The sequence below is a fragment of the Limulus polyphemus genome, unplaced genomic scaffold (assembly GCF_000517525.1).
Source record: "Limulus polyphemus unplaced genomic scaffold, Limulus_polyphemus-2.1.2 Scaffold6799, whole genome shotgun sequence".
In the NCBI taxonomy this organism is placed as follows: domain Eukaryota; kingdom Metazoa; phylum Arthropoda; class Merostomata; order Xiphosura; family Limulidae; genus Limulus; species Limulus polyphemus.
Window position 1 is genome coordinate 14,178 of NW_013672409.1, and position 16,006 is coordinate 30,183.

General features: G+C 33.1%; 1 protein-coding gene across 1 annotated transcript; it reads left to right on the forward strand.

Moving 5' to 3' along the window:
* Window positions 1-2,562: 2,562 nt before the first annotated feature.
* On the forward strand, window positions 2,563-10,395 carry LOC106474079 (peptide methionine sulfoxide reductase-like). Its single transcript, XM_013934766.2, is given in 3 exon segments — window positions 2,563-2,735; window positions 6,121-6,372; window positions 9,637-10,395. Coding segments are annotated over 3 exon segments (639 nt in total). The 5' UTR covers window positions 2,563-2,577; the 3' UTR covers window positions 9,866-10,395.
* Window positions 10,396-16,006: the final 5,611 nt, after the last annotated feature.

Genomic DNA, 16,006 nt, shown 5'->3' on the forward strand with positions numbered 1-16,006 from the left:
CATCTGCTGATGGCGCCCCCATAACTTGCAAACAAAAAATATATATATAATTTACAATGTTTATACCACTTTTAACAGTTTGACCTAGACTAGAGAACTGGAATAACGCAACTAGAAAGGAGGTAAGTAGAAGAGTACACGCTGAATTTGTTCTTTCTTATATGAAATTGAAAAATTAAGTATCTTTGTCAAACAAATTTTTAATATGCATTAGTTAAAATTATTGCAACTGTTAGATCTAATTATAGGAAAATTGAAATAAGTCTATGAGTAAAAATCCGTGACAACATTATGTGTACTACTAGTACTACTCTTTTAGTGTTACTATTACTATTAGCCATTACAAATGGATCATTGAAATTAACAACGGTTTGTAAGCACGATAATATTTTTCGATAAAACATATTGCATTAAATTTGTAGGATGTTCTTTACAATAAACATTATTGTACTAACAAATCGTTGTTAATTTACTCCTATATATGCTTCTCTACACAACCAAATAAATCGTACAAGAAATAGAATTTAGAAAACTACGGTGAATTAGTCACGTTGTAGATGTCATTGAACGTAGTCATGTGATATTTTAAAATGTTTAAACACATTTACAGTATGTTTTAGCAATGTTGTACATTTAATTCAGTATTCTGTTTGTGTAGTTTTATATTTCGGGAGCCCTTAGGACGACAAACAACAAATAGTGTTGTTACTACTGGTACTACTCATTATAGAATTTGAGAGACAATTGCTAATAATACGCATGCGTGGTTTAACGAAATTTTATTTATTTTCCTCTACATTTTCAATCGAGTTATTTGGTGATGACGTAATGTGAAATTCAAAATACGTGTTTAAAACCCAAATGGGTCAGGGTTTTTGATAAGTTTAGCTCACTCTCGGCATGAACTTTCGTTGATCGAGTTTTGGATGCAAGTTACATTTAATTTAAACTATGGAGCTGCATGTACAGTTTTATAATTTTTTTTCCAAGTGGCTATTGACACCGATAAGAAGGTGACGATTATAAACACGATAACACTACTGACACAAACAACAGTAAATTAAATTAAAGGACGGGAGGTCCTATGCCGAAGTGCATATAGTTTGCAAGCTGCTACAATCACCTTATAAGATCCTTTGTTTTTAAGGTGGTCTAGACCAGTTTTAAATTTCTGGAAAGAAGAAAAGCTTGTCACAACGCGTATGTGTTGATATTCCTCCCTGCTACTGCTACTAGTATTAGTACTAGTATCAATCGGCTCATGATGACTAATGTCGTCATTTTGTAAAAAAAATCACGTGAAATATTGGGGTCAGTCAGGGGAGCTAAGTTAAACTGTTGAAACAAACAAAACCATGGCAGTTATTTCGGTTTAAATTATTTGACTCCAAACAAAGGTTTGAGTTCAAATAAACCGGGTGTGTTCAGAAAATTATTTTCTTCTTACCCCGCTCTAGATTTAAGATTTCGCGGTTGGCTTAATGTTAAAATCGTAATCAGTGGTTAAGAAAAAATTCCAAAAAACATATACATACATATGTATACACATGCGTGCTTTCTCTCACCGGAACCTCTTGGCATTTTCTATGAGATGTTGATGTCAATAGCTTTTCTGTAGCAGTGACTATCACCCGCCAGTTAAAATACTGTTGTAGTAAATCAGTGGCTTTTATTCCCATCACTCTTATCGGTGGCAATATATTTTTACTGTAATTGTAAAGTATAATATTGTGCATACAATGTATAATGTAATACTAATAGTAATACACATATTAGTATGGTAATTATTGAGTTTATAATATGTAGAGAAATGGTGTAATTAGACTAATTACATGACTGTAAAATTGAAAGCTGGTCCTTTTAAATAAGTAGCAAGGTGAATGGCTTGTTGTTCACTATTCCACCCATTCACTCTTTAAATGATTTTAAACTATGACTGGTAAGTCTTTATGCTTTCTATTATAGTCCGTTGATTTCTCTATTGGCCAATGTTGAACTTGCCAGCTAAATTCTGGAACTGGATTTGCTAGTGTCATGGCTGGAGTAGTCCAAGAATGTCCTTCAGTAACAGGTAGCACAGCAGTAGTGTCATTGATGTCTTTCACACATGCACTTCACTTTTGACCTCATCAGTGTCCTTGTGTACTCTTCAATCTTGTATTCCTTCTATACATCCCTTATGGCTTCATTAACATAGCATGATAACAAACACTGACAACAACTATTTATTCTGAAATAAAATTTCTTTTTATCTCAACTTGTCTCGCTCTTGATGCTTCATGGAATGTCTTTTATAATCTACTTCTGTACTAGAGGTTTCTAGAACTAACATAAACTTAGCATCCCATTGCATCATCAAAAACCCACATCTCCCTCTGGCTAACAAATAAATTAATACATTACAGTATATAATAAAATCTTGATGGAGTGAAGAGAAATGCATAGTTGTACTTTTTGTGTGCAGTACTAAGATGTTAATGATCTATCCTGATACACTGCAAATCTTAGATTTTGTGTTTCAATGTTGGGATCTTAATTTTCATACTTTTCATTAAATTTTAGTAATACCTATAAGACATGATGCTTTTTGAGCCAGATGTGAAAACAGAAAAGGCAACATTTGCCCTATCATGATTTTGGTTCCCTGAGGCACAGTTTGGATGTGCCTCAGGGGTTATAAGGACACGTGTGGGTTATACTGGTGGACAGAAATCCAACCCAACGTACCATAGCCTGTAAGTAAGAACCTCTTTTCTTTATGAATACTTCAACATTTCTTATTTTGATTGTGTTGATTATATGTAAAATAATTTATTTAATGGTTAATTAATTGGTCTAATCCTAGTGTAATCAATAGTTTACAAAAACAACAAATTTCCATGAAGTGGCATTTCATTTACTGAAGTTGTGTAATGTAAACCACCACATCTACATACAACTGGTTAATCTAAAAATTTGTCTTTTTATATTTGCTGATACTTTTGATTTTAGTCAGGCATGTTGTGTAAAGACATCAATTTTTAAATGTCAATGCTGCATAGTTAAAAATTAAAATTCACTCCACACTTTTCCACCATAAGTTATTCCATAATTTTGATGTAAAATTTCTTAGGTATCATATTTCAGTTATTACATTTAAAATATTTTGAAGAATTAGTTTAATTTTCAGTTTTGGTCCTCACTACTCAACTTCCTTTGTACTCAACAGTACAACATGTTATTTTTGTGGCTTATTGATACAGAAATGTATTAAACTCCTGTAATATTAAATGTGCCTTAATAGTTATTATAAAATGTTTCTTTGATTCCCTGTGATAGACAGAGTATTGATGGTCTATTTTAGATCTTTTTGATAAAACAAAAAAGCTTTTACAGAATTGTGAAAAAACAAAATTAATTGCTGTAAATAAACATCCAGATTATAGTTTACCCCAGTTAATAGAAATATATTAACAACCCATTTAATCTTCATATTTTATCTTAAAAAAGAAAAAGCCAACCTTTGTGGCAAAATGAATACATTAGATGAATTTTGAAAATATCAGTAGTATCTGAGGATTAGGTTAAAGGTGAAAGTTTTTGTAGGGATAGGACAAATATTAGTTTTGGTCAAATATCTTATATGTTTGGATTAGATAGTAGACATGGCCATACACATTGAAAAGTTGGGGCAAACATGAGCTCCCACTTCATTATGGTATAGTATTAAACTAGTTATTTCTTCATTGTTTTTAATTTAATAAGGATGTGCACAGGGATGTACAGTTATGCACAAAAGTGAGCAGCCATTACTGGCCCTTTAAGGGAACGTGGCATGTTGTAGTGTGGGGCAGTTCTTTACTCTCCAGTCCTCTTCTGAGACTGTTGCTTGGATTGTGATTGCCATTCCTGTTACTGCCGCCACCAGGACCACCTGTACGTGCATGCATTTTGAACACAATGGTTGGGTGTGATGTTTAAGCTACATAATAACTATCTATATTACAACCACTATTAAATTCTGGGGAAAATTATGTTTAGAAGCTAGTAGAAGGTGGCCAAAGGATGCACATGTAAATGGTATCATTCTGGTGGAATATTTTGAGGTAATCATTGAAGGAAATGCTATTTGATTCCTTGCAAAATTAATATCCTATCAGATCAGATTTCATCGGATAGTGTAAGGGTTTCCAACCGAGGATTGTCTAGTTCTGAATCCCAAAATTATTGGACCATTTCTTACAATATCAATTTTTTAAAGCACTTTTATATTACGTTATAAAAAAATTTCTTTAGTATTTGAAAACACTTTTTTTCAACCATCATGTGGACCAATTAACAGATTAGGAACCACTGGGATAGTGCAATATCCAATCAGTTTAGATATTTTTTGTCTCATCTCTGTTTTCTTATTTCGGTAGTTTTCGATTCTCAATGCGTAAATGATAAAGAAAGTTTTTTGTGAGTTTTAACATCTATATGTGTATATAAAGTTTTTAAATATATATATATATAGATAATATAATATTACATTAGCAATACTTAAGAATTTAAGTAAACAAAATATACTGACAAAACAAAAATAACCATTCTTAGGACTTTAAAAAAAGTGCATCTTCTATGCTCAAAGTTATAGTTCGAAATTCAAAGGGGACAAATAAGAAAATGTATAATTCTTTTATATTCAAACTTGATGTTTGTTCAGATAATTAAAGTTACATTTAGTTTAAAAATAAACATTACTGCATATATAGGACAGGCTAATAAACTACAGAATAAAACACAAAGTGGTAATGGAAAAATATTTTCTGTGATTGTTTTTTTTTAAAGTTTATACTTCATTTGAACGATGATATTGCAGTATAATAGGGAATGCTTTTTATGAAATAAATGAGTAAGGCACTTTTAACTGACTTTGCGCTCCAATCAACTATGTCAAGTTTCATTTTTGCTGACAAGATTGCTGTATTAGACTTCATTTGCCTAAGTAACTGCTTGAATGGGCAAAGAAAATCACCAAAAAGAAATGTAAACAAAAAAATATGTAATTGAACAAAGATGGGTTTAAAATTTGTTACATATATGAAATGAAACCTTATGATTAACAATTTAAATAATTGGTTTGCTTTTTTTTTATGGTACAAAGTTAGTGTATACAAGTGATAATAAACATAGTGAAACTGCATGTGGTATTTGTTGAATAAAAATAAAATTCACTGTTTTATAAAATAACTTTGTAGGAAAACTTTTTAAAAAAATGCAAGAAGACAATTTTCTTAAATGAAGCATAACTAAATCTTTTTAAAATTGCAGAGCTGTGAAGTCTTATAAATGATCTGTAGACAGTTCTTCGGATGTTTCAAATTATTTCAACCATTATTTTTTCAAAGCGGTGAAACAAAATATACAACAGGTGTATCAAATTGACACACCCGGCCTGATAAAGTTAAGTAGACTGACCAAATGCCACTCTTTTAAGACCCATCCCACCCTGCCAATATTAGGTTTGAAAACTTTACCACAATAATGACTTGGATGCAATATGGCATAGCCTTCATAAGATGTTGAAAGATGCCCTGTTTATTTGTCCAAGAGTATGATAATGAATCAGAAATTTCATTAGAGAAGTATGATAAATGTGAAATCAGGGTTCATTTGGATTGGTGCCGGTAAGTGAAGATCATTCAAGTCAACTTCACACAGAATAAAGTGTTGCATTATCATCTTGGAAAAGTTCTTGCCCATTGTTATGATGGAAAACAATTGGTAACAACATTCAGATATGTTCTGAATGTTGTTTGCTTTTACTATACAACCTATGTAGCATGCACTGTCAAAACATCAATGGTTAAATGTTTCATGTGACTTCCTTGATATTCTTGTCATTTTCCTATGTTTGTCCTATCCATTCCCAAGCAAAAGAAGCAAAATCCACTGACCAAAATTTGAGTTATTGCATGCATAATAATTTTAAATCTTTTGAAATGGTGTCTTTCACCTTTTAACTTCAAAATCAGTAGATTTTTTTTCATCTCCAAGCTATACAAGCTTGATTAAAATCTGTTGTTTATAACTTGTATGGAAAGTAGGTTTTCATAGATGAACAGAAAACTAACTCTCCTGATATAATAAATTTTATAGGGGAGATCACACTGAAACTGTTGAAGTCGAATATGACCCAGAAGCTACCACATATGAGGAGCTTTTAGAAATATTTTGGTCAAATCATAATCCACTGCAGAACCACTCCAAGCAATACATGTGTGCTGTTTTCTATCACAACAAGGAACAAAAAGAGCTTGCAGAAAAAACGCTTGGGTATATGCAACAAGGCCATTCAAAACCAATTACCACACAAATCCTGGAGGCATCAACTTTCTATGAAGCTGAGAAGTAAGTACAATGGTATTGATAGTTTGTAGCTATAGGAACTGTAATGTACAGATTATATTGTAAACCAAAACTGTTATTATACATCTTTTGTAACATGTAATAGGTCTATAGACATATATACAATTTCAAGGTTAATTCAGTGTATTTTTAGAAAAAGAGAATTTCAAATTTAGACAAAATAATACCAATTATATGCATATACTATATAACTAACCTCTGTGTTTTAGTATTATAAGAGAATGTGCATCACATTGGAAGATTAAGGCACTCGAAATGTAACATACTTTTTTTAAAAAATACATCAAATTCAAACAAAACTGGACTTATTACAGTTACATTTCGAGCAACAGTTAAATTCAAAATACACGTGTATAAGTAATGTGATTTGGTACTGGGATAAAAGCAAGACAAAATGAGACAATGAGTTTTAGAATAAATATACACCTTAAATACAGTTATAGTGTCTAGTAAAAGAAACAAACAAGTTTAACACTTTGAATTAGTCTAGCGGATGCATTTGCATACAGTTTGAACAAGATATAGTTAAATATTAAAAAAAAAGTGTGATCACAGAAAAATAAATTTTATTTATTCCATGAAGTTATTCAGTATCCAATTTAAAAATTATATTGTGTTTGTTTCTTGTCCTCTTTGTTTTGTCTATTGGTACATGTCTAAGTAGAAATCCTGATGAATAAATCAGTGAAACAGTGTTCACAAAGTTGAATTCAAGGTTGTTATTATGTAGTTTTATTCAATGTTTATGAAGTTGATTTGCCAGTCTCCATGAAATTACACCAATCTAAAACTCCTTATGCTGTATATAGATTAAGAAATAAATAATGCAGGTGGATATCAAAGAGATTTCATGAATTGACTTGGGTCCACATATAAAGGTTCTAGAATCAGTACAGCCACAAATGACACATCTAGGTTTGTTACATCTCTTACTACATTTAGGGTGTAATTTCTTGGTCTGTTTTCGAGTGTGAATAGACTAATATATCTTTTGAGGTTTTGCTCACATCTGTTACAGAACAGAGGCATAGTAGAAAAACTTTGTGATGTAGTAGAATCATTAAGGAGAATTCCAAATTTTTTTGAATTATGTATACAGAAATTAAGAAGAAGATAATAGTAGCTGTCTTATGCAGCTTGTTGTGTCCGATTTTTAAACCGTCTTCACAGGGAGTACTTAGTGCATATCTCTGACTTTCGATACAAAGTGTTTAGGATACTCTCAGTTTTCAGAAAAAGATGACATTTCATCAGCTGTTTTAAAAGTGACTTCATTAGATCAAATTCTTCTTATCCAAAGAAACTGACCTTTAAGAATTGTTTTTTGTTTATAAAAGGGTGAAATGATGTGTAATTTAAAAATGTATAACTATTGGCTGATTTGTTTTATAGTGTATTCTCCGAGATTGTTGTAGTAATGTTGAAGAATGAAACACTTCCTGGAAATGTAAATTGTTTGGTTATGTGATAGGTGAAAGATTTGTACAAAACATAAACGCTTAGTGTTGCCAACTGCAATACCAGGCATATAGTCTCATGTATAGTAAAAGTTGTGTTCCACTGAAGACTTTAAACATCTGTTCTTCCATATAGCCAACAAACATATTGGTTCCCATAACAAGTTCTGTATAAATGAGCCCAATAAACTGATTTAAAGTGCTAATGAACTTTGTATTATCTTACCTTTAATTTCTATTACTAGACACTCATTGATTTGAAATTATAACTAACAATAGTGTTGCGCTTCATAGTTGTTCTAAAATATATGTAATCAATTAATTAAGGTACAAAAAAAAATTAATAACAGATTACACCTTAGATGAAATGTAATTTAATTTTATGGAGATGAAAAAATAAATTAACGAAAGTTATACTTGAAAAAAATATGCAGCTGCAAGACGAACATCCAACACCAGAGAAAAAATCATAGGATATGTCATTATATGATGTGCCCCAGGTTTTTGAGGTACCAGGTTAACCTCAATTTTGCTGGCTTCACGTGCTTAGAAACAAAGAAGAAAAGGAACAGATGTTTGTGCTCTAACCCACAATGTATATATTATTTAATTCACTTCTACATGAATAAGAATGTAGTGTATCTGTACGGAAAAAAAAGTTGAGTATAGGCAATATATTTCGAACTTAACTTGCTCTGAAATTGAAGATGGAGTGAAGATAATTTAGGTGTCAAAAGTTTTGATATTTAGTTACAGTACTGGTTTTTACTTGATTAAACTTGCTTTATCATATGTATTAGTTAATATCTCGTATTGTATATATATTTTATTAACATTTTTGTTTTTAATACATCCAGTGTTTTTTGAATGGTTACAGTGAAATTTCTATATTGATAGGCCCCCCTCATGAGCCAGTGGGGGACATTTTGTTGAAAAAAAAAAAAAAACTAACCAATCTGACTTTTTTTTATTTTAACTGAAATTTTTTTAGACATTCTCTTAATGTTGAGGCTGCAAAAAGTGATTTGAAGTGGTAAGGTGATTGAAATCCATCAGTGCATTACGAGCTTAATGGCTAAGCACAAGAAGCATGGAAGTCTCGAAATGACATGCAAAGATATTCAAGAATCATTAAGAATTACCTAGGTAGATAGTGTGCAGCAAGCAGAGTACAGTATTATACAATAAAGCCACATTCTCAGCATCATTAATTAAGCAACTGCCATCCTTTTATGCTTCTGCTATCACTTTTTAATGCTTAGCTTTCGACTGAGATATGAATGATTTCACCTGCAATTCGGTATGGAAGGTCGAAGCATCACGATAGTCAGCAGTATGATGACCAGACAGAAACACTTTGAAGGCAGCTATAGGATATATACTGAATTTACTCGAAGTGTGTAGACCTTAGTACTAGCTAGTATGGAGACTTGAGGATGCTGTATTTTGCTTCAAAATTTATCAATTAACCAATGAAAACTTGTCTCAAAGGTAAGTTCCAAACCACCCTCTTTAGGAGTTTCCGAATTGAGCTTATTTTTAACATTCAACAAATTGCAGTATAAAGATACCCATTGGCTCCTGAGGGATGTGTTAAATTTACTTTTGCACTATACACTAAACATTAATTTTTATTCTGGATACATTTTATGACTGTAAATTTTTTTTACAGATTAGTTGGAAAGTATATATATTAATTACATGTCATTATTTTCTGTAAATACCACCTTATTATCACCCAAAATCATAAATAGAGGATTAAGACAGGATTTCAAACTTTTATCTATAGCTACCACCAGAAGTACCTCCTTCAGAAACATCCTGCCTTGTGTAAAAATCTTGGACTTGAAGGGGCAAAGCTTATTCAGTCTCACGTTGCTGCTCGCCTGAATGGTTATGTTGGTGGTCATGGTAATGCAGCTGACTTCGAAAAGGAATGGCCACAATGGGGTATCAGTGTTGACATTGCTAAGTACCTTCGTCCATTTCTGAGGTTGCATCATGGTTGTGATTGTTAAAAAAAATTTTGTTTTTTGACAAAATTTTATAAGCGAAATGAGCTATTTTCTTCTGTGACCCATTCATTCAGCACCTGTGTATGAAGTTCTGTGATCTATTCAGCTCATCTGATATCACATAACAGAAGTATTTGTCAGGTCTTGCTGTAGAATGGGCAAGAAGAAAGTTGACATTTTTTACCAAAAAAACTCCATGAAACTCTTCTTTTTAACCCTAATTTTTACAAAGTACATGGTAAATAGATTAATTTATTCAAATAGTTTGGCAGTGTAAAATTATTTCCACAAAAATAGTTTATTCAATAGCATATACTACAAACTAATAATATAACAAAGATAATGCTGTCTAACATTGTAAATTTTGCAATATTATGATAAAATTTTTAAGTTATGTATAATACATGTATAATGAAACAATTTAACAATTTATTATGTAAAGTTAATATTTTATGCATATTACTCCATGAAATATAATTTTTCTCACTTTAAGTATTCTGATTATAAACAAGTAATAAAATATTTGTTTTAAATAAATTATACTCTTATGTTTGTTTACATTTTTTTGCAAATTTTATTTAAAGGTTGAATAGCCTTTTGTGCACAGGTGGGGGTCAAAGTGCACATACCTCAACTTTTTACAGAGTGCCATTGAATATTGTATTAAATGTTGGTGTCTGTCATCAGTTATTCATTTTATCTTCCAGTGCTGATTTAGTGACAGTTCGTGCTAGAGAAGATTAAAAATTTTAAAAAGTGTAAATTTTTGAGATACTAGAGGTTATACAAACTGTACAATGGACAAAAGTATTCTTCAAATGAATATCACCTTGCATTCCAAGTTATCCGAGTCTTATTGAGACTGACAATAATCCACAGACATATCTTAAGTACAGATACTTTGTAACGCATCTGATTTTTTGTGTAAAACAGACTTTTACATATTACTAAAATCTTGTCACATTTTGTGTATATATGCGTAGTTAATTTGGAACTGTAGTCAGCATTTCTTCTCCAGTACTGGATCGGTCCAGTGAAATGTCTCCATGCACATTTGGATAAGAAGAAAATGGGATTTTTTCAGTATTTTATCCACAAGCTGTTAAGGCCTAGTATGGCATGGTGGTTAGGGTGCTCAACTCGCAATATGCAGGTCACAGGTTCAGATCCCCATCACCAAACATCCTCACCCTCTCAGCCATGGAGGTATTATAATGTGACAGTCAGTCCCACTATTTGTTGGTAAAACAGTTGATGGTGGGTGGTGTTAACAAGCTGCCTTCCCTCCAGTCTATCACTACTTTGTGTAAATTTCATAGTAAACCACAAACTTTAAGTTATCTGAATCCTTGTGAACATAAACTGAATGTCTTATTTCAGTACTGTCTTCATAAATATTTAATGAAGTTTCAGATATGCTTGATTTTAAAAAAAACAAAAAAACTTAAAGTCGATACACAAATACCTAATAACTTTATATCATGATAGCCATTTGAAAAGTATGTATTTATTGGGTAATATGTTGAAACTGAACAGTCATAATAACTTAAACAAAAATTGGAGGATTTGACTTGTATATTCAAAATACTGAATAAATAGAACAATAAAAAGAACTGAATAAAAAACACTTTAATTTCTCACTGACTACGAAATATTTTATAGTTTTGAATTAGGTATATATGGTATGCTACAGTTCATTTAAAATGTGTTAAACGATAATTATTCAACAAAATTCACTTTAAGTAAATTCCATTGTTTATTGAATGTATAACAACTTCATAGAATACTGTTTGTTTCAAGCTCCAGTAACTTGACACAGGATTTTGTGTAATCAGCCAAAGTTTTCATGCAAGTAAAGAGCATCTTTATGTATATAAAATAACTCAAGTCTTCTACAAAGAATTGAACGTTTTCTCTCAGTGAGTTTTTATGCTTCTACCTGAAGTGTAAAAAAAGTCATTTTTAGTAATCATCCAAAAATGATGTAAGTTAGGTAGCTTAATGCATTCAGAGGTTGGTCTTGAAGTAAACTACATGCATAGTTGTGTGTGTATGAGCCATTGTAGAGATGAATAGGACTCCTGTTGCTCAGTGGTATGTCTGCAGACTTGCAACGCTAGAAACTGGGTTTTGATACCCATGGTGGGCAGATAGCCCATTATATAGCTTCAAACACACAAATATTTTTACTGTTATTAAAAAACACTCCGTTTCTACTTTTTTATGAAATTGTGCAGCTTGTAAACTTTGATTTTTAAACCCTTTATTTAATGTAAGGTAATACAATACTACTATACACTCTGAATATTTAAAACATTTATCCCTGGTAGTTATAGTAATTGATGTTATGATCATTTGAGTGGATATTAATGAAACCGATTCAGCACATATACAGTATTAGAAATAATTATGGATGCATTGAACAAAATACAAATATTATTGGATTGCTACTCTTCTACTCTGAAAATTAGCTGCACCAGACTACAGTCACATGTTGATTATGATTGGCTGACATTCAACCAGACTGGCACACCAGCATAATGCTACATGTTGATTGTGATTGGCTGACATTCAACCAGACTGACACACCAGCATAATGCTATATGTTCATTGTGATTGGCTGACATTCAACCAGACTGACACACCAGCATAATGCTACATGTTGATTGTGATTGGCTGACATTCAACCAGACTGACACACCAGCATAATGCTACATGTTGATTGTGATTGGCTGACATACAACCAGACTGGCATACCAGCATAATGCTACATGTTGATTGTGATTGACTGACATTCAACCAGACTGGCATACCAGCATAATGCTACGTGTTGATTGTGATTGGCTGACGTACAACCAGACTGACACCCCAGCATAATGCTACATGTTGATTGTGATTGGCTGACATTCAACCAGACTGACACCCCAGCATAATGCTACATGTTGATTGTGATTGACTGACATTCAACCAGACTGGCATACCAGCATAATGGTATAAAAGCAAAGCAGTTGCACTGTTGTTGATTTAAATGCATGGAAGTTAACTCCCGAAATACACCAGTTAATTACAAGATGGGAATTCATTCGCACACGCGATCCTGTTTTAAAGCCACTTATTAACAACAAAAACAATATCAGAAAGCTTGTACAAAAACAAGAAAACTGGGACAGATTTTGTCAATAGATAGCTCGCATGTAAATCCAGTACTATTCTGGCATAAATTCAAATCGGTCACCAAGAATCAGTCTAAGAGCAACATTAACACAAATATAATAACATGACCGCTTCGACAGATAGCAAACAAGCTGACATATTCGCTTAATAATTTAAAAGCACGTTTGTAACACCGAGTTTAGCATCCTTTGACACAACACAATTTGAACACGTAAATGACCAAGTAGACAACAATTATGATATTTTATTGCTAGTGTTCCTGATATACAAACAGCAAGCCAACCATTCGCACATTTTATTCATGCGTCCTATATCACGTTCAGAAATAAAACAAAATTTAAAAAAAGTCAAACGGAAAGCACCAGTTGAAGATGGTATTAACAGCGAATCTTGAAACCTCTCTCTGAACCGATTTTGGAGCATCTAATTGCATTATATAACCCATCATGATACTACCCTAAGACATGGAAAGCTGCTACCATCAAAGTGATACTTAAAAATAATGACCATAGCAACCTTGGTAACTATAGTCCTATTAGCCTATTAAACACGTTAGGAAAGTTAACGGAAAACTTAACACTAATATACTTAATTGCTACCTCGAGTCAAACAAAATCCTGAGTAATAATCAAAATGAAGAAAAACAGGCAAACCTGATGCCACCTTGTTAGATTGACCAAAGGCTTCAACAGAAAACAAATCACAATAGCAATCTTCCTCGATGTACAAAAATGTGTTCGATTCAGTATGGCGCAACGGGTTAAGGTATAAGTTACATAATATCGGAATTCTCACCCCAATAGTACAGTGGATGTCAAGTTTCATGTATGGTTAGTTACACTCTATTTACTTAGGACTTTAGGATATTTTTTATTTTTTGGGGTTTCTCTATGGTTTCGAAGATTTTCCCTCGGGACGTCTTCTACTTTTCTTTAGAGAGAACCTTTGCCTCGTGGATCTTGATGTTTGTGGCCCCTCGGGGCTGTTGAACAGAGATTCAACACTCGGCGTTATTTATTTTTTTATGTTCACTATTTAGGATAATTGATTTTACTTACTCTATGTCTTGTTTTTCTGGAGGTTTTTCTCTTCTTGTTTCACGATCTGGGTAGACATCACTGGAAAAGGAAAGGATTAGATCTACAGAATAACACTTAAACACTTGCACATAGGTGAAGATCACCCGGTAATTTGCGGTAGGTGAAGTCACTGTATCACTTTCGGTCCATTCCCAATAAAAGGCACAGAACCTGAGTTCATCATCGGGCGAAACACGAAGAGCACACACTGTATCAGGGTCTAACCCTCCAGCCCCATGCTGTTCGCTTAACTCAATTATCTATTTATTTCTTCAATCTATCTGCATATCTATCTCCCGCTGGCTTTATTTGCCGGGCTTATATACTAAAAAAGAGGGCGCCTGGCAAACTCTTGGACATTCGCGGAGTTCCTCGATAATTCATTATCCTTCTAGAAACTCCAGCGCGCATGCTCCCAGGGTCACGTGACTTCCGCTGTCGTAACAGTATACACTAACTTCCCAATACGGAAACGATATAGCCATTTGGAGCACATTAAGTAACGCCTAAACAGCAATTTTACAGAGTATAAGCCTCTCTTATTACAGTATCTTAATGATATAATAAATGGTGCGTTGCCCTTAATCCTATCAAAATACAAGCAATCGCTTTCGCAAAAATATTAAGTCCAGGAGAAAGATCAGAAAATTAAAGTTACAGCTTAATAATACAACAGTAAACTTTTCTAACCATATTAAATTTCCAGGGCTAGCCTTCTCATCTAACCTAGACAGGTGTAAACACTTTAAAGATATTATTAGCAGAACTAGTACCAAAATCAATTAGCTAAGATGTATTGGTGGCAGCAACAAAGGTTGCTCCCCAAGAACCATTATCCCGATCTATAAGGTTTAAATTAGACCATTATTCTAGTATGGTAACGTGTAACATGACAGACAAACAATAAATTACAAGTTCTTCAGAATAGAACAATCAAAATAGATCATTGACTCCCAAATTACACTCCATCTGAATAGATCCATTCTCTAGCTGAACCCCCCCTCCTAAAATAACGTTTTATCAATCTCGTTTCCTGATATTACAAACGCTGAACGTCAAGGAATGCGCAAACACAAGAATTCGCCCGAAATGCATCCACGCCGCCTCAGTATCTCGATTGAAGTTTAACCAACGTGTTTATGTATATATATGCAATAACCAAAACATCTCATTTTCAGCTATGGGCACGGGACAGGTATAATTATTCGGCCCTGTCCAGTGAAAAGAGGTTTTTTTCGGGGTACTCCGGTTCCCCCCCCCCCACATACACACATAAAAATTTACGGCTATTGGATCTCTAGATCCATGGTCCTGAGAAGGGCCGTATCGCATGTATTTCATCTTGAATCTTTAAGTTTGATTTAACTGTAAAATTTTGTGAAAGATCTTTTCAGTTTAGTTGTCACAGAATGGACGTACTACAGGATGCCTCACCCTGCTTTCACCGCCGACTCTGATAGCTTCCAAAGTATGACACCAGGTGTGTAAACAAACACACGTGCTCCAGGCACCGACTCTTCAAGTACAAGATGCAATCTCCTTCTCTTCAAACAGTTTTTTTTTCAGCAGCTTTCCTCGGATGCTCGTAAGGCCACTTAGGTAGCTAATAACTAAAGTCTTATACATTCCCTAACTCCAGCTAGTTTGAATGCCATAGAGCAACAGGTCACTAGCCCAAATACTGGTATTTATCATACTCCACTAGTAGACCATAAGACCCATCATGCTCTTTTAGCCATATCCTTAATGTCGCGAGTAAGGATGAAGAGAAAGAACTGTTTATTATTAAGGGTTTTGCTTGGTTTGAGCTCTGAAAGGTATTTACCTTGTTTGTTTAGTATATTTCGGTTTGTTATGTCTCCGTTTGTTAATTAACTTTCCGTAACTTCGT